The sequence below is a fragment of the Poromitra crassiceps genome (genome assembly GCF_964638095.1).
Source record: "Poromitra crassiceps genome assembly, chromosome: 1".
In the NCBI taxonomy this organism is placed as follows: Eukaryota; Metazoa; Chordata; class Actinopteri; order Beryciformes; family Melamphaidae; genus Poromitra; species Poromitra crassiceps.
The window spans coordinates 130,931,927-130,955,668 of NC_139623.1; the positions used below are offsets into that span (position 1 = coordinate 130,931,927).

Sequence of the window (23,742 nt, forward strand, 5' to 3'; positions counted from 1 at the left end):
ACCTTGTGGGACGAATAAAGGATTATCTTATCTTATCTTATCTTACAGCAAAAAAGTGAAATCCCAGAGAAATGTCCTTGCTTTTAAAATGTGTAATTTATTTTTATTTATTTGACTAATTTATTTTATTATTTTCACAGTTGTTATGATACATCTTGAGGTCAAACTCATGAGTCTGAGAGGCCTTCCATAATATTTACAATATCATCTTTTCCTACTTATCAAGCTTCACTGATAGCATTTTAGTAATGGTATGACATGTATTATTGAGTTATTGATGGCAGGTTTAGTGCTAGATGGAGCTCTAGGGAGAGACTGACTTTTCACATCCGGGGTGAAGGGTAATTATTGGCTCCCGGGGAAATGAGATAGAGAAAATGGACTGATACAAAAGCAGTCGGCTGGCTGACACAAAGGATTGTTTGGAACATACGTGGGACTTTGGACACCTACGCCTCGGAAAAGACACAGAGCTGATGACACTGTTAGTAGATGCTATTTGGAGCTACTATAGTCGCTAGCGGGGAGATGCTAGCTAATCACATCATCATCATGATTCAAATTTCTGATTCTGATTCTGATATAGCACAGATTGATTGTTTGTTGTTGGTTATGATTGACGGTCCGCATCAACAGGGCTGAATCATTGACAGTGGTGGTGTAGTTAGGAATGTCATACCGAACCGACCTGGATAGCTAGGCTTAGATAGTGAGGTAATATGCAGTTGTGCGGTGGTAGCATGGAGGGGGGTGTTTCCAGGACGCTGGATTACACCGTTAAGCCTTCTTGAGGTGTCGTGGGCCTAACTTAACGAAACATTGGTGAAGGAAGGTGCCCACTTGAAAACCCCAATGACATGCTTCATACTGCTGTTGGCTAGGGTAGGTAACTGGTGATTTGTGTCTTGTGTATTAGTTTGTTAGCCTGTTAGCTTGTTTTATTCTGGATTGGGGTCCTAAATGTGTTTTTCCTCGGATTTTGGCACAAGGGATAGTAACATCTTGTCCTGTGTATTAATTAATAGCACACTGCAAGCGTCAGATCTGAAATATACACCACAGAATGACAGAACCATCAGTTTTTGGGGTGAAAGGCCACTAATTTATAATGTAGGCAGGCGAACCGATGAAAAAAAAGTTGTTCTATACCGTCGTTTTGTGCCCCTGTCATTCAGAGGCTGTTGTGGATCATCCTACCTGTCTGCCGTGCAGAGGCGGAGGAGAATAAAGCTGCACTGCGCGAAAAAATTATGCAATCATTCTGTCCAAACTTTCACCAATCTAATCTCATCATGACATCCAGGGATAGGCTATATTTTGCTAGCCGATGGGTTAGAACATTATTCTCGCTATAGTGTAGCCGCTACACTAGCGAGAATGTCAATACGCTACACTGTCGCTACACTGTAGCGTATTGACATGCTTGCTGTATGTAAACTGCCGTGAGATGTGTTTGAGGAGCAGCGAGACAGACGGGGATGGAAGTGGGCAGAGAGGGGGGGGGGGGGGTGCTCAGAGCGCTTTGGTCGCTGCTGGAACCTCGTTTGATGCTCCAAAATCGAAACGGGTTCGGAGTATACGGGCATCATGGCAGTTTGACGTGCGTCAGAATGCTCTTGGTGCGTGTTCGGCCGTTTAAAACAATGGGTGGGCTTCCAAACGCCTAGCGTCTGACGCTCCCTGTGCGTTTTAGTGGGGCTTTAGTGTTTGTTGCTTGTTATGTTGGCAATCAAGGGAATTAAACTAATTCAGCTGTGGCATTGACAGATGTAAGAGCTAAAATGATTGTCATTAGTAGAAGTGGTGTTAGCATCACTATTAGCTTCAGACTGATATTTTAAGGTGAGCTATAATGCCAGTGTGTTGTTTTTGTTTTGGACAACTTAGCATTGAGTGTAATGATTGCAGCCCTCTCAGTCAGCTTGGCACAGTGCTGCTGATGGATGAGGTTTTCTTTGCCCTGCCCAGGGTTTCTTTTGGGTGGTTGCATTGGCAGCAGAATGAGGGCTTACCAAGCCAAGCCCCCACAAACCCCCCACACACACTGCCTAATCACACGCCTGTGATTAGGTGCATCAGCAGACACACACACTAACCACAACTAATCATATGAAGGCAGACCCTCCACTTAGCTCTGTGTGCCTCCCTTCCCATGAGCTTGTTTCTCCACCAGGGGAGGCAGACCAGCAGACATGGCCAGAGCCTTCGCCCCCCCCCCCCCTACTTTGCTGTATCCTGGCGGCCTAACTCACAGTGGACTTTGTGTTGGTGAAGTCTGAAATCCCCTCTCCTGGCAGAATCCTGAGTCATCTTCTGGATAAACACTGGGACTACTATCTGTTCACTCCTGTTTTCACCCCTTTATATGACTATTAAACGTGTGAAGGATCTTGCCAGCAGAAGTTGCTTAATAGCATCAGCTCGGCATTTGACACGATCCTCCCAGCCCTGCTACAGGAGAAACTCTCCCAGCTGGGCGTGCCCGACCCCATCTGCAGATGGACCTCAGACTTCCTGACTGACAGGAAGCAGCACGTGAGACTGGGTAAGCACATCACTGACTTTCGGTCTATCAGCACCGGTGCTGCCCAGGGCGGTGTCCTCTCTCCCTACTTCTTCGGTCTGTACACCAACAGCTGCACCTCCAGTCACCAGTCTGTCAAGCTCCTGAAGTTCGCAGATGATACCACCCTCATAGGGCTCATCATGAGCCCTATGATGCGGAATACAGACAGGAAGTTGACCATCTGGTGACTTGGTGCAGTCAAAACAACCTGGTGTTAAATGCTCAACAAACAATGGAGATGATTGTGGATTACAGGAAGCACAAAGCTCCACCTTCCCCCATCACCCTGGGTGACTCCCCAGTCAACACTGTGGAGTCCTTCCGCTTCCTGGGGACCATCATCAGCCAGGACCTAAAATGGGAGCTGAACATCAGAGCTCTCACAAGAAGGCACAGCAGAGGATGTACTTTGTGCGGCAGCTGAAGAAATTCAAAGTGCCAAAGGCCACGATGGTGCACTTCTACTCCTCCATCGTTGAGTCTATCCTCACCTCCTCCATCACCGTCTGGTATGCTGCTGCCACTCAAAAAGACATCAACAGACTTCAGCACATCATCCGCTGCGCTGAGAGGATAATCGGATGCAACCTGCCATCCCTCCAGGACCTGCACGCAGCCAGGACACTGAAGCGGTCTCGCAAAATCATGGCTGACCCCTCCCACCCTGGCCACAAACTCTTTAAGACACTCCCCCACGGCAAGAGACTGAGGTCTGCCAAGACCAGAACCACCCGCCACAAGACCAGCTTCTTCCCAACCGCCATCAGCCTCACCAACAAGGCCCGGAAACCCCTTCCGCCAAGGGCCTCACCAACAACCCCCCCCCACACACAAACTCACCTCCTCCTAAACCCAACTGAACCCCCCCCCCCCCATAAAACTGGAACTCATACTGTATCTAATTTAATGCCTGTCTATCTGGGACTGGAAAATTGATTTAAATTCCCTGCACATTAATGCCTATTTAACTTAGCCTGTAAATTTAATGTACATTCAATGTAAACTCTTATCTAACTCTGACTGTAAATTCATGTAAATCCACTGCCTATTTAATGTATATTTAACTCAGTCTGTAAATCTCATGTAAATCCAACGTAAATTCATATTTATCATCCACAGAACATTTCACCACTCATGTACATATTGTATATATTGACTCGATTTGATTTGATTTGATTGCACTTGCAACCTTGCGATTGCCGTTAGTTATCTTCCTACTTCTTATCCCTGTATATTGATGTAACGCTCTACGCTGCATACAGACACTAAGACAAATTCCTCGTATGTAACTTGCATACTGTGGCAATAAAAGTGATTCTGATTCTGATTCTGATTCTGATCATCATCATCGTTTGGGGAACAGATCCCCAAACCCTTATGAACTGTACAGCCAACACAGTGAAGTCTGGGCTGGTCCAACCCAGGAACCGAGCCGCAGAGTTGCCGACGCCAGTCCACCGTGCCAAGGTGTCTGGGGTTATGCTAGATCCTGCCTGAGTTTTACCTTAGACAAAATAGTTAATTTGCAAACACATAAGCGTGTGAGCCTTACTATTCAAGTACAGGGAGAGAATTGTATGCTAGGCCGGTAGTGCATAACAATTATTAGACATTCATAATGACGAGCCAGGATTTCATAACAATTGACAGCTACGGTGAGGCTGTTTTGTAACAATTGTGGGGCTCGTCCAGGATATATATATATATATATATATATATATATATATATATATATATATGTGTGTGTGTGTGTGTGTGTGTGTGTGTGTGTGTGTGTGTGTGTGTGTTTTGTCCGGGTCTGTGCTGGTTTTGAAGCTAAGCGTAGCTCACGCTAGCTGCAATGCTAATTTGGTCAGCTGTTAGCTGGGTTAGTTTGTTAGCATGTTAGCTCACCCTGGCAAAGCATTTAGCTTGGCTCAATGGTAGCTATAGTTGTGGAGGTTGACATGTTTTTTGTGTAATGTGGTTGAACAGTGTATAGCTAACAGTTAATTTGTCTCCGAGTGTGTTGTCAAGAGGCAGAGACAGACAGAGGCAGGATAAAATCCAGGAAACGGAGAAAGAAAGAGCTCATCAGTGGATGAGGGATATGCTGAGGGAAATAAAAAAGAGTGTGTGGCAGGAGCTTGGGAGGTATTCAGAGTCTCAGAAGAGAAGTATAAAGAGAAGGATGTGAAGCCAAAGCTTGCAGAGGAGAGTATCCAGGTATCACTGTACAGTAGTTCTGCCAGTGAGGAGATTGTTGAGGCTATGGAGCAGCAGTTGGCGGTCCCACAGTTAAAGTTAAGTTAATATTTATGAGCCAGGATTTCATAACAATTAAAGCTACATTGAGGCCATTTTGTACAGTGTTTAAATTCAGTCAGGTTTCAATTTGTAGTTCAATTCTCGACAATGTTTTTCCCACCTTTCGTCTTTTTAGCTTACCATGATATCCTTGTAGACGACTTGCACTGTTCAGCAGTGAAAGATTAGTTGGGTTTGCAATGCGTATTGAACCTACTGTAAAGCCTCGTACCTAAACGGTTCGATACGAATATGTGTATTGTTACACCACTACATAATAGACAAATTCAAGTAAATCCTGGAAACTTTTGACTGAATTGATTGAAATGTTCAACATGACAGCACACTCATACAACAACAGAAATCCACAGGGTGACACACCTCCGGAAGGCAGGCTGCTGCAGCTGGCTCCGTTGAGGCAGGGCTGACTGACACATGGATCTGGATAGAGCACACAGCCCAGCTTGACCTCACTCAGCCCGGCTATCTCGGCCAAACCACTCCTCTTATTCTGGAGGGGCAGCTCGTTACCGTTTAGCATCAGCGAGCCCAGGCAGCCTTGGAAGCCATTCTGTGCCCGCAGGGGGGCCCTCACACTGCCATCCCCCGGGCCTAGACCTGGGCTCCTCCCCGGCCCCTGGCTCGGCCTGTCACCGGGCCCGCCTGGTGGCCTCACCCGGGCCCCAAAGAAGAAGGATGAGTCAGGGGCCAGAGGCCAAAGGTGGACAGGTGCTCTGGCTGCTCTGCGACGCTCCACATAGCTGTCATCCAAAGACAGGAGGGTATAGTTGCGAGTCAGCTCCAAGGAAACAGTGTGCCAGAGGCCGTCGTTTATCGGTCTGCCAGAGATACCCATAATACCAAGGGTGTTGTCACAGTCCAGCTGGAACCACAGTCGACCCCCCTCAATCTGAGGAAGAAGAAAATACACATCTATCTTTGTGCTACAGTAAAGTGCAGCATGTGGATGGTAGGGTAGTGTATGCAGCATGTGTACCTTGAGCATGGTGCAGGGGTTAACGCGTGTGAACATGATGACTCCTCTTCTCTGAAGTGTTCTGATCCTCAGGCTGAGCTTCAGCTCTCCGCTCTGGGCACTCTCTGTCACTCTGTACTTGATGTAACTGTTTTCTGAGAAACTCAGAGAGGTCTGGCCTACAGTACACATCCAACACACAGAGACACGCAGGCATACAATTAAATATTACCCAATTTGCACCAGTAATCCTTTTACTATTGCTGGAGGACTGAGCTGTTAGGAAAACTGAGACCATCTCAGCCCATGTTCTATCTCAATCCCTCCACTTTCTGGCCCGATCATACCTGAAGACAGCAGCACTCTCTGCTGCTTATTCTTTCTCTCACACCCCCAGAGCACTGTCCTCAGGTCTTGTCCCCCCTACTCTAAAGACTGCTAGAGTAAAGCCTCTGCTTAAAGCTGCATTCAGTGATGTTTTTGTGTTAAAATAAGTGTTAAATGGCTCTGACATCAATCACTGAAATAGAGTGTTTGGTCAGTAATCTGGACTCTATCGGTCTCCTGTAGTCCTGCAGGCACGGCGGATGTATCTCCGCAACCGTAACTCATAGAGACTCACGGATGGCGGCGCTGGATTCGGGGTGAAAAAATACATATAGTTTCAGGGCTTAAAATTCGGCGCGGGATTGCGAGAATCGGGCATATTTTTGCCAATTCATAATGCGGGAGAAGTCCCGCAATTGTTTGCGCACCAAAATGTCTACAATGTTAAGCCGACAGAGCGGAACACACGTTTTCTCAGACAGAGGTGTATTCTCCCCGCTCGGCAAGCAGCATATTTGTTGTGACCAAATATCGGGCTTTCAAAGCACCTAATACGTACCAGAAATCAAACGTCCGGGTTTTGTGTCGGTCGGTGGCTCTAGAACAGCCGGCTAACATTACAGTGGCTAACCGGAGCTATCGTTAAATTGCGTGGGGGGTAAGTCCCTCTATAAACCATAATATCTGTGTTGTTTCACCTTTGATTGAAAAACGCTTCCACCTGATTAAAGAAAACGTGTGATTTTATGTAATACATAAAACATCAGTCAACATCACATAATGCATTTTCTTTAATCAGGTGGAAACACACAGACAGATAGCCTAATGATTTATAGTGGGACAGACTTCCCATGCCTGCCCATTCACTTAAATACAGTAGAACTCCCCAAAGCCAAATTTGTTACAGCTTTGCCAGTAAAATGACAGTAAGAAAGGCAGATGTAGTGAGGAAAGATGGATGATTCAACTAATATTCCAGAGCTCTGCTCTGACCTAACCAAATCTAACTGAACACAAAACAAAGAACTTCTGAAATAATATGATGAGTGTTTTATTAAAGTGTATCACTCAATACAAAAAATAAAGGCTTTGATAGAACCAAAAGCCTATGGCTCCTAGTCTGCAGATAAAACACAATGACAAAAGCCATAGTAATTTAGACTCAGGTGTGCATAAACTACAGGTTAAGAAATTCCTTTTTTAAATACAAAAATGTGAAATTATCGCTTATCGGACATGAGAAGCAGATATTTGTCGGTTATAGTATCGGCTGAAAAACGCCCCCCCCAAAGTCTGACAGATCCCCCCCAAAATCTATAAATCCCCCCTATCTGAAGAACATAAGGGGGGAATTCCCCCCATTTTGCAAATAGAATTTTAAGCCCTGAGATTTTTGAAGGCATCGCGACCTGCCTTTCCGTTTCCCAGAAATTGTCAACATTTCTCTGATTGGATAGGGGGAGGTCGACGGCAATTTTTATCAATGTTTTTTTTTTCTCTTCTTTCTTTCCTTTTTGTGTACTATATGTATGTGTGCATGTACAGTATGTAGCCTATGTATGTATGTAGCCTACGTATGTATGTATGCATGTATGTATGTATGTATGTATGTAGGTCTATATATTTATTTTTCCTGTCATATGTTAGTCTGTTTGTATTATATTTAGTGGGGGGGGGTATGTGATTGTGAACATACTTGGGCCTGTGGGAATCAACAGGCAGGTGCAAATACATCTAGTGACTGTCAGAATTGTTCTGTATAGGCTTACCTGTCTCTGTAATGTACAACTTAAAAAAATAAAAAAAATAAAAAACCATTCAACTCAGACAAAGCGGAGCTCTGAATCATACACAAATTTCCGATCTGTCATTCTGACCTGGACGACCATTCAATTCACTTTTTACATGTCGGAACCCATTTTTTCCAATGGTCCGAGTTGTTATGAATGCAGTATAAAGTCCAGGTTGTAAAAAACTGGAATTCTCCTTTAAAGAGCATGCTGTAGGTTAGACACCACTTTGCATTAATATGTGGGACTTTTATGTAGCAATTAAGGTCCTTACACACCGAGCACGTTTTTTTCGTGCGATTAATTCGCACGTCAATAATATTTTCCGAACCTATATCAGTCAATGCAACCGTGCATACCAACGGCGAAGTTTCGCCCAGCGTTATTGCGGTGTTTATTTTTTCGAACCACGGTCGATTTTTCAGAAATTCGCTTCCGACGTGTACACATCTGTGGCTGTGATTGACAGGTGGGTCAAAACTCGCATCGCAATTTTGTGCCGTATATTCGCATCGCTCTTGATGTGTAAGGACCTTTAGGATTCTCTTTTGTTTTTTGTTTTTTCCCCACACGCGCACATAAAAACCCGCAAATCTAGCAATAACACCTGTGACGATTTTAATACTCAAACAATTAATGTGGATCATTACCTCCGTATACCCAGCGTCTGTCCCGGTCTGTTCGTCCATCGAGAGGCCGCTCGCTGCAGCTGCACCTCCACTCTGCAGCTAAAACTCCTCCCCTCAGTCTGGAGCTAAAACACCTCTCCTCTCCTTCCAGAGTGCCACTTACGTCCGTCTCCAACGATAAAGTTATCTACCTGATACCATTGTGCAGCCGGTTTAGACGAGCTAAGATGGTTGGTTTGGGCAGAGTGCCCCGGTTCACCGCACGAGTAGCAGGTGTTCGCCGGCCGTCCGCTAACCAACGACGTGAAGATCTGCATGTCCATGATGGACCAGTTAAGCCGCGTATTAGCCTGAGTGATCATCAGGGCGGCTTTAGCGGAAAATGCTTTATGGTATTGGTAGAATAGTTTACCGTGGTTGGTGTGGAGGTCCCCTATTAGCGCTAGATATTTGTCTAGCTCATGGCGGCGCTCTGGGTACACTTCGCAAATCACGTCGCGGTAGACGCCGAACGTGTTCAGGAAGTCACCTATGGAAAGGTCTTTGGGCAGGCGGGGGTCGGACGACTTTAAATAGACAGGGGCGTCTGGGTCACCCGTAACCTTCCTTTTACACTCGGGGGATGGCAGGAGTATGCTAACTAAATTAATGTCTCTGCCCTTTAAAATCTTGGACCTCAGCCTGGGAGAAACATCGGCACAGGGAGAAACAAAAGGCATACCAAATGGGATGGCGGGCGTGACGGACGCCAGGGTGTTCATCTGGGCGGGTTGGGTGGTGGTGGGGGGCACGTCGGCTTGCTGCATGGGCGGGGGCAGGATCGGCTGCTGCGCCAGCTGGGCTGCGGCGAACGTGGGGGGAATGAGGGGGGGGGGGTTTCCAGGGCCATCAGACGAGCCTCTACTGATCTGCTAGCATCTAGCAGGGACAGCAGAATGGCTCTTGACGACCCCTGTCGGCTCGGCGGAGCTACGAATGGGGCCGTTTCCGCTTCCGGGGCGGCGGCCTGGAGGTCAGTGCGACCAGGAAGGACGTGGCGTCTCGCGGCGGCCCCGCGGCCTGCATTTCCCCGGCGGCTCCCAGCTCTCGGGGCAGCTGCCTCTACTGATCTTCGTCCGCGGCCTCTCGCACGTCCGCGCCGAGCGGCCTCTCCCTCCGGCACGCTCGCACGCGTTCTTGGGCGTCCACGGCGCGGCCCTTCGTCTTCTGCTCTCCTCCCACGGGCCGTCGCAGTGGCGCGCCCCGTGCCACGGGAACGCGCGCCGGGCCTCCTCATCGTGGCCGCGTTGGCAGCCTGAGGTCCGGCCGCTTCGCCAACGTCTTCGTCAGACGCCTCGGAAGGCAAGTACGCTCCGTAGCCGATCCGGAACAGGGTACCGATGTCTAAGCTGTCGTCGCTGTCCATGGACTGCTCTGGCTCGGAACTCGACATACCAGGAGTGGAGTGGGGAACGTTGAGAGATCTGCGGGGAATATCCACGGGTAGAGAAGGCTTGGGGGTGCTGATTCGGTCTGCAGATATGGTGCAAAACAACGCAAAACAACGCTTCGGAGGACGGCTTCAGGGGAGATGGACTGCCGTGAAGCTAGCTGCTGCTATGATCGGCCAGAGAGAGAGAGGTGACGTAGAACCCTTGCTATATATATGAGAATTAACTGACGTCATATCTGACGTCATTACAGACGTCATACTAAGACTTTGACTGACCACGTCATACTAGAACTTGACTGACGTCAGGGGGTGATCGGATTAGATTATGCACGAATGGCCTTCTGCTTGAAATATGGTCTAGAGACCTCACGAGTCAGGACACCGACCAAATGAATACCTAATTAAAATAACCGAATTAATGTAAGAAATATTAAGAAATCTTATTGTGATTTTATTTTTGGTTATATGTGTTAGTTGGTTTTTTGTTTGTAGGTTTGTTTTTGTTTGTTTTTGTCTTGATGCCGATGTGATGCTGCTACTGTATATTGTTTTGTTCATACATATGTGAAAAACGAATACAAATTTGAGTGAAAAAAAAGATTATCGTACAAATACGATAATTATCGTACGTCTGGTGTTTTGGAAAGTTTTCTGCTGTACACATTGACTGTATATTATTATTATTACAGTAAGTACAGTAGCCCAAGTGTCGTCACAGGTGTTATCTGCACAGATGTGCATTATAATGCCACCCTTTTCTCCATATTTCTGCCCTGGGGGCATGTTTTAATTTTGTTTTTTGTATTTTCATAAGAATCTTGAGTAAGCATCCCTGCCCTCTGCTGGCGCCCATTGTCTTAGTATATAGTGAAGCAGCATACCGTTTGAAAGGTAAGCTTGTCGTCGTTTGATTGACACCATGTTTGGCCTATTATGTGCTTCCAATCCCGGGATATAAGCTCAAACAGCCAACTAGCTTCAGTTTTGAAAACGTGACGTCAACTGGTCCCGCCTCTCAAAGACTGGTCCAATCACAATTGACGCTGAAAATGATTGACAGTTCGAGTAGCCACTAAAATTCTGAAAAAGCCATGTGCTTGCTGAAGGAGTCACTTCAACATGAAGCTCTGTATCTCGCTGCGTAAGACCTGCGTAAAGTCATGCTGATATTTCCACACGTGTGCACTAATTAGATGGTCGGTGCGTAACCGTGCGTAAACCAGCTTGTAGCTTGCTTCTCGACTGTTCTCTCTCGTTTTATGGTTTGGTGTGAGTTTGGTGGAGTTGGGATAATGTCAAAAACAACTTTTACAACTGGAGACCCACTGGAACTTGTTCTCAAAGCATGAGAGACTGCGAGGAGGAAAACGAAAGCGACCAATTTGTAGATTGGGCGAGGGCGAAGGAGAGGACATTACACTGGACACGTGAGTATTTTATTATATTACGTGTTTCTATATAAATATACTAACGTCCAGCCGGACGGGACATAGATGACGTGAATCTTGACTTGCAATTTGTGCGTTTATTACAATCAACAGGTCACTATTTGGGCTCTGACCTACAGCCTACTAAAACTACGTGTTTAGTTTAGCTTTCACAAGCAGTACTAAATGAGCATTAGGGGTGTGTGTGTGTGTGTGTGTGTGTGTGTGTGTGTGTGTGTGTCAACAGGTTACTATTTGGGCTCTGACCTACAGCCTACTAAAACTGTTTAGTTTAGCTTTCACAATTAGCAGTACTAAATGAGCATTAGCGGAAAGGGGTGTGTGTGTTATTGTGTGATCAGCTGATATGTTAGGGTGTGCTGTAAAAAAAAAAAAAAAACGTTTTCTCGAGTTCTGTAAATGACTAAGTGATGTTTATTTTCATATAACAGGCAATCATCTGTTGAAGATGAAGATGAGGAGTGGGAGCAGTGGCATGCCTGACCAAGTTGGTGCCCTAGGCAAGATTTTAGCTGGTGCCCCCCCCCCTCCCCCCTCCCCCAAAGAAAATATAATAAAAATTATATCGCAGGTAATCCACCACTGCAGTGCAGGCTCAGAATCGCCCTTGCCCAGTGGCGCCGGAAGTACTTTTAGGTCCGCGAGGGCAGCGCCGAAGAAAATTTTACGTTTTTTGGACTTTCATCCATATTTAGAAGAATATTTAATTTTAAATTAACATTAGGATTATACTGTTGTCATGTCATTATTCAGTATCTTCTCCTTTTCTCACTCACTTTCATGTAAGCACCTGCTCTCCCTTTTGTTTTACACTACAACAGACAGCAACACAGGCATAAACACTGAACTTGTTATTATTATTATTATTATGGAAAACCAGATTATGATGAAAATCAAACACTTTTGAAGAGAGAGCGTATGAAATAAGATTAGAGCTGGGAAGCACAAACTGTTTTTTAATGCATCTTGTTGGTGGTATAAACACAAGACAGCCAAATCCAACAATTTCGAAAATCCCATTTCTTGCCACCAGGGGGTGCTGCAGCACCCTCAGCACCCACCTTCCAGCTCCCTTCCCCCACTCTGGGAAAAAGCTCCGAGCAGGTAGAAGGGGGCGCGGCGCGGGCGCGCAGTGGGTGGGGTGGTATGGATTAGGGACCATGGTGAAAGTGCTGCAGCCCAGGCAGCCAGAAAGCCAGAATTAGAAAAATGATTTCACTATTATTTAAAGACTTAAGACATTGTTCTGCTTATTTTTTGTCTACTATTGTAAAATAATAGTAGGCCTATTATCATGAAAAAGTATTTGTAAAAAAAAAAAATAATAATAATAATTTTACCCTCTCTGGCGCCCCTAATGGCTCAAGCGCCCCTAGCATTTGCCTAGTTCGCCTAATGGACGGCACGCCACTGAGTGGGAGCCTGTCAAGCAGCCAAGATTGGAGGAGCCGGACAGTGAGGACGAGCCGGACAGTGAGGAGGAGCTCCCTGTCCATTCCCAGAGAGGTTTTGCTGGCAGCAGACGATCGGTCTGACCTGTGGAATGAGGTCAATGATCCAGACATAACACCGCCACAGCCAACTTTCAGACCGGCCAATCCACCAGGACCCCGGCTCATAAATACAGCTACGTACGCACAGCCCTGCAGCTCTTCCAGCTTTTTTTCACAAACTCTATTTTACAGACAATAGTTCAAAACATAAGATGTCATAACATGATTTATGACATCACTGATGTCACAATCCCTATTATGACATCACTGATGATGTCACCATGCCTGACAATATTGATGATTTCACAATGTCTCTTATGACATCTTAGTATCTGTTTCAAATCTTCAATGTTGATACTTTTGACAACCCTAGTCTGAATAAAAACGGCTTTTCTACCATAGCACTTGTACTGACTCCGTTGTATGCACAAACTTTAGTTTCACAAAGGGGAAAATGCAGCATAATATGTTTATGATTCAGTTACTCTATGTGTAACCTTTCATTAGAGCCCAAGATTATGACTGTACGTTGAAGCGTTCAAGAGTTATAGCGTTTTTATCATAGGAATGTGACTGTGGATACCAAGTGTCCTTTTGGAGTCTCCAAATGTCCTTTTTTGAAATTCGCCTAAAAATATCATTAGAAAAACATGTGTAAAACACTCATTTTCTGTGTTATTGTTATCAAATTTGGACCTGAACTAGGAAAGACTTCAGGCTATGGCCCCATTGTGTTTTCCAGCTAATAACCGCCAGCTACAGTCATCTGCAGGCATCTGTTTGCAAAATAATTCAGACGAACACTAAAAAAATGTTTATTTCAGTGTGGTCAAACCTCTGTAACTCTATGACAGTAGCAGTTGGAGTAATTCTGACTGTTGTGGAAGAAATTCTGAGGTGTTTCCTTTCAAAAGAGGCCAAAACTATGCATCAGCTACAAATGGTTCAAGAGTAGCTTTCAATTTACTTTGGGTATGCATTGCATAGGCGTTTTTTGCAAATTTGGCAGGATGCTTAAGAGGTTAAAGGAACACTCCGCCCATTTTCAACCAGCTTTGTATCATTAGAACATCAGTAGTATATCAGAAAACTGTAAATGGTTTTGAAGTCTGTCATTTAATTTGACAGTTATTGAGTGTTAAAGTGTGGACCAGTGACATCACTGGTCCACACTAACTCAAATTAATAACTCATTAACTCAAATCAACTCTCAATAACTGTCAAACTAGATGAATGATGAATAGTTTGACAGTTATTGAGAGTTGATTTGAGTTAATGAGTTATTAATTTGAGTTAGTGTGGACCAGTGATGTCACTGGTCCACACTTTAACACTCAATAACTGTTAAATTAAATGACAGACTTCAAAACAGTTTACAGTTTTCTGATATACTACTGATGTTCTAATGATACAAAGCTGGTTGAAAATGGGCGGAGTGTTCCTTTAACTGTTTTTTTTTTTTTTTTTTTTTTTACCTGTACCACGCTCTTTAAGTAACTTTTGTAAGATATCTTATGTAGCTCTAATGGTAATGAGTAAAATTAATAAGAAAAAATAATCAATGGGTACAGAAATAGTACCCTATGCCTACCGAGGGGAAGGGGGTGGGGGGGGGCGTGTGGGGGGGTCTGGACCGCGTCCCGGGGCCCCCACCCTGCCTAAGTAGGGTTCCCACCGTAAAACTTGGCCATTTCCACCACTGCTTATTCCTTTTAAAGTCTTATTATTATTTATATAAAATAGACAGAGAAAACAATAAAAGCATTGCAAAGTCGTTATACTAATCTGCCCAAATCTGCTTATTTACACGAGTGGCCTCTGCTGCATGCATCTAGAAGGACGTCGACCTGCATACCTGCACACTCGTCCAGCCTGTCAGGCTGACACTGGCAAACAGATGGTGCTGTAGGACCAGAGCGAACACACTGCATGTCTGCTGGACAGGACTGACCTTCACAAAGCTCCAGAGGGGTGGGGCAGGTTCCTCCTGTTGGGATGGACGAGATATACAAAGATGACAATGCATTAAAGGAACACTCCGCGATTTTCAATTCCATTTTCGGATATATACTGATTTTGTAATGATACAACGCTGGTTGTGGAGTATCTGCCTGTCTCTCTGATTTAGCCTATTTTATAAAAAATGATTCCATTCAAGATGCAACCATTTGTGATACACCATCAATTGATTTTTTTTTTTAATTAGAGATTTAATATTATATAATGTACCGTAAATTCCGGACTATAAGCCGCACCGGTGTATAAGCCGCACCTTCAAAGTTGACTATTTTTTTCTTATATAAGCCGCACCGGACTATAAGCCGCGGGTGTTTTAATGGTATTTTTTTTTTTTTTTTGTGTGTTTTTATGTTTAATTACCATATGTAAGGGTTCATGCACAGAGGGGATTGTAGAGGAAGCTCCCATTTATTAACATTTCAACAAAACAACATAACACAACACCACCTGTGTTGTTTTTTACAGTGCACACAGTGTCATACAGTGTCATACAGTGTGGTGAAAAGAGGGCAAGAGAGGAAATTAAAACTTATTATAGTTATATAGGATTTATAGTTAGAAAGAGTGCTAAAAAAGAGATTTTTTTTTTTTTTTTTTTTTTTTTTTTTTTGGAAAAAATCCATAGATAAGCCGCACCGTTATATAAGCCGCAGGGGCCAAAAAAGGCCAAAAAACGGGAAAAAAGGTGCGGCTTATAGTCCGGAATTTACGGTAAATTAAATATTGTACCCGAGTACCTTACACTAACAAGAACAGTTAGCATTAATGGAAATAAAAGACCATTTTCAGTTGTAAGTCAAAAAACACACATTGTCAGGTGTAAGTAAAAAAAATCTGGAAAAAGCTGCATGTCGAAGTGTCCTTTGCAAGATATTGAACCCCAAATTGCTCCTGATGGCTGTGCCAGCACCCTGCGTGGTAGCTTACCGCAATCGGTGTATGCATGACTGAATGGGTGAATGTACCTACTCATAGTAAAGCACTTTGGATAAAAGCACTATATAAATGCAGGGCATTTACCATTTATCATACTCACCAGGGCAGGTGCAGGTCTCCGTGCGGCCGAACCTCGGCATCAAGAGAGTGACCCTTTCCACGCTGTAGGTGACCAGAGAGCTCCCCTCCATGGCCAGGGTCTGTTCACACACCCTATCCCCGCACTCCAGCTCCCCTGAGCAGGCTTGGCTCACCACCACCGCCCCAGCTAGGATGCCCCCAAGCTGCCCCCGCGCCCCAGCCTCCTCCATCCTGGTGGACAGTTCCTGCCTGGAGTAGAACCCTGATGTCTCTGGCCTCTCCACGGCCAGCAGCAAGTCCACATCAGGGGTCCCGATCACTGGCTGCACGCTGAGGATGTGGAGGGGATCCTGGTGCCCCGGCCAGGCCTTCCAGCCGGCCAGGCCCCGTAAGATGAGTTTGACCTGGCTAAGGGAGTCACGGAGCAGGTCTTCTGGGGACAGGGAGCTGAAGCGCAAAGTGAGGGCGCTACGCAACAGCTCCTCCGTTACCTGCTCCACCTGCACGGACACGTCTGCTATCACAGCGAAGCGGCCGTCACTCACTGTGGCATTCATCCGGTATCTGAGGGAAAAGACAAACAAAAGCATATTGTTGTGAACCAGAATGTTGTCGCTGTCAAAATGTCAGATTTCAGGAACTGAGAAGCAAGCCCAGTTTGGATCAAAGTATAAGGTTAGTATACTTTTCTCCGCTCGTAGGGGGCATGCAATCTTTATTTTCTTTTTCGTGCGAGTCATGGCAGGTGAATGGGGTCAAAAAATTAAATAATAGATATCAGCATGAAACTTCCCCAGTTTATTACTTACATTAAGACATTTTTTTTTTTTTTTTTTTTTGCCATGTTTTCAGGAATACAATTTTATATAATCAGGCTATGAATGATATATGAACAAACCCTCTGTAAAGTCAAAGTCAAAGTAAATTTTATTGTCAATCACTACCATATGTACAAGGCATACAGAGCATCGAAATTCCGTATCTCACGATCCACGGTGCACTCAATATACAGATAGGAGACAAGACATGACATAAAATACGAAGATAAAATAGATAAAAAACATACAATGAAATACTAAAATACTACCGTAGGGGTCATACTAAGGTCACTGTAATCACTGTAATAAAAGTAAGATAGTGCAAATAGTGATGGCAGAAAAGTGCAATAAAATGAACAAAGCGACATAGTAATTTTGCATAATGAGTGAGGATATGGGTTCAAGTCCAGACTGGGGGCAGAGGGAAGAGAGGGGAGTTGTACTATGAAAAGCCTTCAGAATATAGTTGGGAATAAAACTGGAAAGTTTAGTGTATGTATAAGTGCTAATCAAATCAAATAGTTCTCAGCACGTGTGTGTGTGTGTGTGTGTGTGTGTGTGTGTGTGTGTGTGTGTGTGTGTGTGTGTGTGTGTGCATGCATGCGTGTGTGCGTGTGTGTGTGTGTGAGTTTGTGTGTGTTTGCATGCGTGCATGCGTGTGTGTCAGTGTGTACCTGCCGGGTTCCAGTCCTGGCAGAGCCACAATGCTGCCATCCTCTCTGTTGATCTTGAACATGCTCTTCAGCTGAGGCTTCTGGCTAAAGGACAGCACGTCATCGGGGTCGGGGTCGGTTGCATAGATGCGACCTATCGGGCCGCCGGGGAAGGCATCTGTCACCATGATGATGAGAATGTCCAGGGGAGAGACAGAGGGTTTGTACTGACTCTTCCCAAGAACCCTCACAAACAGCCAGGACGAGGAGGTGAGGCGTGGCTTACCAGAGTCGCTGGCCTGAGACAGAAGAAGAAACATAAATAATTAAATATATTGACTAACTCCAGTCATTAGCAAAGGACATTCCTCTATCTAGGCCACTAAAGTAGATGGACTTTGGAAACTTACCTTTTTGAGAAACTAGTCACGGCTCCCAGACAATTGGAGATCTCCGCCTACCAAAACTTTTTGTCAAAAATTGTCTCTTGAACGGCGGCGAGAACGACCGCTAAGTGCGCTAACAAACAAAAGTTAATGGAAATGACACTCTGCCCGCATTATCCTCCAATCCTCCATAATGACACGAACTGGAGATCCAGAGAATAATTTTGTAACATGGAGAGAACTTATTTAAACATTGAAAATGGATGTCCTGAGCAACGTTACATGATTTGATTCTGTTTTATCCGTTTACAGCACACATCATCTGCATGTCACCGTACCTTCTGCATGAAGGGCTGCCCTGAAGACTCCGGATTGGTTGGTTGGTTTCTTTTAAACTCTCAAATTGTTCCCACTCAGTTTTAACAATGAAAGCTGGGAGAATGTTCTCAATCTCTAGTTGAATGATGCGGAGAGAGACTGAGCACTGAGTCTACTGAGAGACACCCTCTGCTCTTCTACAACGACCACTGAGGAGTCCTTCAGGATGCCATCTCACTCCTAATTGCTGCAGTGGAGCTGCAGCAGTGTGTAACTGCGTGAGTGTGAAGCAGGGTTTTGCTGAAAAGTGCATTTGTGCCAAGTCAAACGTCCTCAAACTAAATAGACAGAATCACCTGCTTTAGCACGTCATCATGCATTAACGACAACAGGTACTTCCAGGTAGACACCTGCCGATTGATTTAAATTGTGGAGATATCACAAACTTTATTTAAGTTTATTGTTTATTTCTGTTGTCATTTTCAGCTGTGATTGTAACGTTAAAGATATCCTAGTTAAACACGGTGATCCGACCTATTTGATGTTTGTTTGTGCTTATTTTATGTACTGTGTTGATAAACCAAATCTCCCCAACAGACATTCTCACCGCTGATCGGACTAGCTGCTAGTTTTGGGTGAACTCAAGCTGTAATTGTTTTTATTCTGTGGCCCAACAGGTAAGTTACCGGTAGGTCTCCAAACTATATAAAATTGTACGTACGTAATGCAGGCGTTGCCTAGACAATCAGACAATGACTGACCTGGATTTGGAGGGTGAACTCCCTGGGAGCCTCAGGTCTAAACACACGGCTGGACCTCACAGTTCCTGTCTGGTCCAGGGAGAAGAAATTGCCCTCATTTCCAGACACAATGCCAAACTCGAATGGAGGGCCATTTCTAGACAAGTCGTTATCGCTGACGGCCAGCTTGACAACGGTGGTGCCAGCAGGTTGGTTTAGCTGGAAGGATGGAAGAGAGAAGAGTTGAGATGACGCTAGCACACAAACATATACACATACATATGCCAGGGTCCAAGTTTTGTTTTCTTAAAAAAAAACTGCTTATAGATGTTTAGCACTAAAGCGTTTTCATAAATCTGCCCGCACCATGCCCGGCTGCAGTCAACACAGCCAATAGAACGCAGGAACGAGTCCGGAAATCATCGATGCTAACACTCCTGGTTCTTCACTGTTTTCGCTTATGGGATTTTTGAATGGGTTTTTGGCGCAATGCTTCTAATAAGGTCTCTGGGCAACGCAAGCTTAATCAAATGCGAACCAGTGTTTAGTAATATCATCTTCACACATGAGGACCACTTTTATGATTTTTGAAGCTTTTACGTGCCGTTAAAAGGGCGGCTAGCTAGCAAACAGCTAAATTAGACTACACTATTGAGTCGACGGGGATATATACATCAATAACGTCATCACTTCAAAGGACGAACACGGAAATTCTCTTTCCCTCACCTGGTTCAGCCCGTTCAGCCCGGGGTAATCAGTGCACAGCAGCGCACACATCAACTACAGTCCAGGTTGAGTGCTGACATGACGTGGAAGCCTATGCGACAGTGTGTAGTTCTGGATTAGCTTAGCTCGAGCTTTTTACTTCTAGGGCTCGCATATACGCTACAAAACTCATGAAAGTGGTCCTCATGTGTGAAGATTAACCGACTGAACTCTGGTTCGCATTTGATTAAGCTTGCGTTGCCCAGAGACCTTATTTGAAGCATCGCGGCAAAAACCCATTCAAAAATCCGATAGACAGAAACAGTGAAGAACCAGGAAGTCCGGGACTTCCGCGTTCTGACTACAAAAATACGTCATCCCTGCGGCTCTCTATAAGCAGAGCAATCTAGTAAGTGGAGAGCCTAGCAGCGGAGAGGACAGCATGAAAGGAGCAGAGAATAGTAGGAAAACATGTATTTGGAAGCTGAATAAGCAGCATAACGATCAGTAACAATGTTCCCTCAAGTCTGTCATGAATAAAATTAAGGGGAAATAATCAGTAGATCTTAGCAATCTTATTTGAGTAAGTTTTGAAAGAGATTGTTATGTAGTTGTAATGGTAATGAGGAAAATCAATCAGAAAAAACAGAAATACAGCATACATAAATAACATATCGGGCTGGGGGGGCGGGCCGAGCCGCGTCTGGGGCGCCCCACCCTGCGTAAGTAGGGTTCCCAGAGCAAATCCTGGCCATTTCCACCTTCCACCACTGACTCTAAAACACACAGACACACACACACACACACACACACACATGCACACAGACTTTTACCTGTATTATGGCAGTGGAGTTGGGAGGGGAGAAGGCAGGAGGGTTGTCATTGACATCAGAGACGTCGATGTTAACGGTGACAGTGGAGGACATGGCGGGAGAACCGCTGTCAAACGCCTGCACTGACAGAGAGAACCGGGACACCTACACAGAGCAGATGGAGATGTGTGTATATATCAGACAATAGAGTACCGCAGGGATGACATACTGTATTTTTGTAGGATAAACCCAGAAGTTATGCACTTCCTGGTTCCCTCATCGGGAGGTCAATGGGATTTTTGTATGGGGATTTTGGTTAGATGCGTGAAATAAGGTCTGTGGTTAACAAAACCTTATGAAACTGTGAACTTTGTCTTCAGCAAGATCATATTCACAAAGGAGGACCACTGTTATAATTTTTGAAGCGTTTCTGAAAAGTCGCGATTTAAAAAAATCACATCCGGGTCTTAGGCAGGTTTTAGGACTCATTCCTTCTATACGGGAAGGATAGCAAAGATGCACTGTTATGCTTATACTGTATAATGGCAGACTTCAGTGGGTGTTGCTGCCTTGGCTGTGCTCATGAACCAGAAAATGACTATTGATTGTTTATGAGGCATTGTACTTGGAGATGCATACTCACTAGTTCTCGGTCGAGCCGCTTAATGACTTTGAGCAGGCCTGTTACAGGGTCAATCCAGAACTGGTTGCTATGATCACCTTTCAGGATAGAGTAGGTGATTCGCCCATTCACCTGGCTGTCCAGGTCTTCGGCCAGCAACTACGGAAACACATGGAGTCAAACAAAAGTAAAAGCAAGGAGAACAAAATATGTGACACGGTCTGGTGAAAGGTCACTTTTTCTTCTTCTTCATATTACGCAAGTTTAGATGTCGAGGAACACACTCAATATAACAAACAACAGTTTTATGATCACTAAATACTTTGTTAGCAAACTAGGCTTGTTCAGGGCAAACCAAGCTTGTTCACCAACTTTCATGGTGATTTTCTCTGAATGTTGCTTTTAGGAGTACCAACATTCAAATAATCATATCTTCAGATATATTTATCTCTCTGTCTCCCCATATATATATATATATATATATATATATATATATATATATATATATATATATATATGGGGAGACAGAGAGATAAATATATCTGAAGATATGATTATTTGAATATATATATATATATATATATATATTTATAACAAAGGAAGATTCTGTTCACATCCAAACAGGCTGGAGGTGCTCGTCAAGAAAGCTGGAGTACTTGATGAGAGAGAAGGAATGTATCCCATATACTTCAGAGCATTTTCAGGGAGGGACCGCACACTCCAGGACTTGACTTTTATAGAAAAAATGTATTATTAAAAAGACTGCAGGGGGTGCAGCACCTGCAGCACCCCTACTTCCCGCACCCCTACTTCCCTGCTGTATTGGTGGTGGACAGTGGAGAGACAGACGATGATGAAGATGATGCAGCCGAAAAAATGACGTTAATAACAGCGGGGGGACGCAGCCAAAAACACACCGGTGGTTTGTGCAGCAGCAGAGTCAGAGGACACTAACGCTACAGATCTCTCTGCAGTAGACGAACCTGCATGCCAACCAAACTTGCGTTCTTTCCGGCCTAGAACACTCTTTGGAAAAAGTAGGTGAGACTTTTTTGAGATACCAAAGTGGTTTTACATGTTGTCAAAAAATACAATTTATTGACTGCTTCTATCTGCTAATAATGAGTGTGAAAAGGAGCAAACATTAATGGTTATGGTCATATGGTCCTATCTTAATATTCCTCTAAATCTGGCTTGAAAAGGCCCACATTTTTTTGGGTGGTATTGAGTGTGCGACTTCTTTTCTTTATGTTAGGGTGGCGGCCTGGTAAAAAAAAGAAAAAAAGAAAATTACCTGGGCCTACTTGTTACCCAAATCAATCACACAAAATCAAGAACAAATTTTACCCTGGTAACTGTCTGCCCCACAGACGCATCCTCGCTGAGCAGAACGTTGTACACATCTTGACTGAAGGCCGGAGCGTTATCGTTCACATCCAACAGCTGGATGGTTACCATGGTAGCAGTACTGAGAGGAGGGCTGCCGCTGTCCCAGGCCTCAATAGTCAGGTAATAGTCCTTACACACCTCAAAGTCCAGGTCATCAGACACAGAGATAGAGCCTAGACACACACACACACACACACACACACACACACACACACACACACACACACACACACACACACACACACACACACACACACGGCAAGTATCTCATGTTACACAAGTAAATTGCCAAAACACACAGAATAACAAACACATCAAAGGGAAACGTTTTCACTTCCTGGCTGCGGTATTAGTGGAGCAATTTATCATTATGTATATAATGTATGTATATAATCACTATGTCTTCCAAAATCGATGACCACAAACATGTATTTATGTCACTATTTTAATTAGGCGTACGGTCTTCACCAAGGTTAAAGGATGGCTTTACCGATAATCAACCCACTTTGTATCAAATATAATCTCCGTAATATAGACTGTTTTAACTTGACAACAACAACAAATGGTCACAACCCACCTGGATATCCGGTTTACTTCCTGTATACAAAGCTGAGGGGAGCGCAGGCTGATATTGGGCTCAAATGAATGTTAACGTTAGGCCGTGTCCCCGACACACACAGTAACAACGTAGCCTATTTCGGTCTTTATGTCTTGTAGTTAGTTGTTATTGTTGTTGAAACTTGCCATAACGAACCACCCCTGTCAGAAAGATGTGCACACGTTGGGTAGTAGGAAGCGTTGTCATCTGGTCCAGAGCTAGCCCGAGAGGCTAATAAAAGCTACATGTTACAGATTTAGCTGACTATCAGTACGTTGCACGCATAGGCCTATATTTACATTTAAACGTTTACATAGCAAGAAAAAGAAATAGAGGTATTTGTGTTCCCCCCTGAACGGCTGAGAAAGTGGACACTGCAAATAGTTAGCACTGTGAATATGATACAATTGACCTATCGCTAAGCCCCACCCCCCGTCCTCACTCGGACAAACACAAGGCAGGCTGACTAGAGTAAATGGCAGCCGTCACTGTCAAAGTTATATCCCAAGACGCTCTTCACAACTTTTTGAGCCCTGATATCATCTAGAAGCCATCAGAAAGTACTTCACTATGCCATGGTAGTAGCCTACAACATTTAAAGCTATCAATAAAAAAAAAATCGATATGTGCATGCCTGGAAACGGCATTAGCGAATCTTTAATCAAACGTTTAACGGAGGAAGACAGCAGGCGGGGATAACAGGCGACGCACATCCAGA

General features: G+C 44.5%; 1 protein-coding gene across 1 annotated transcript in view; it reads right to left on the bottom strand.

The window, feature by feature from the left end:
* fat3b (FAT atypical cadherin 3b) overlaps positions 1-23,742 on the bottom strand; it is a gene marked incomplete at both ends in the record, with an annotated part of 214,011 nt that overhangs the window by 24,603 nt on the left and 165,666 nt on the right. Inside the window, 9 exons of the mRNA XM_083633105.1 lie at positions 5,234-5,762; positions 5,850-6,007; positions 14,803-14,934; positions 16,003-16,547; positions 17,476-17,753; positions 18,920-19,117; positions 20,437-20,580; positions 21,059-21,196; positions 22,385-22,599. Of these exons, the coding sequence (XP_083489231.1) occupies positions 5,234-5,762; positions 5,850-6,007; positions 14,803-14,934; positions 16,003-16,547; positions 17,476-17,753; positions 18,920-19,117; positions 20,437-20,580; positions 21,059-21,196; positions 22,385-22,599 (2,337 nt within the window). The remainder of the gene's footprint in view (positions 1-5,233; positions 5,763-5,849; positions 6,008-14,802; positions 14,935-16,002; positions 16,548-17,475; positions 17,754-18,919; positions 19,118-20,436; positions 20,581-21,058; positions 21,197-22,384; positions 22,600-23,742) is intronic.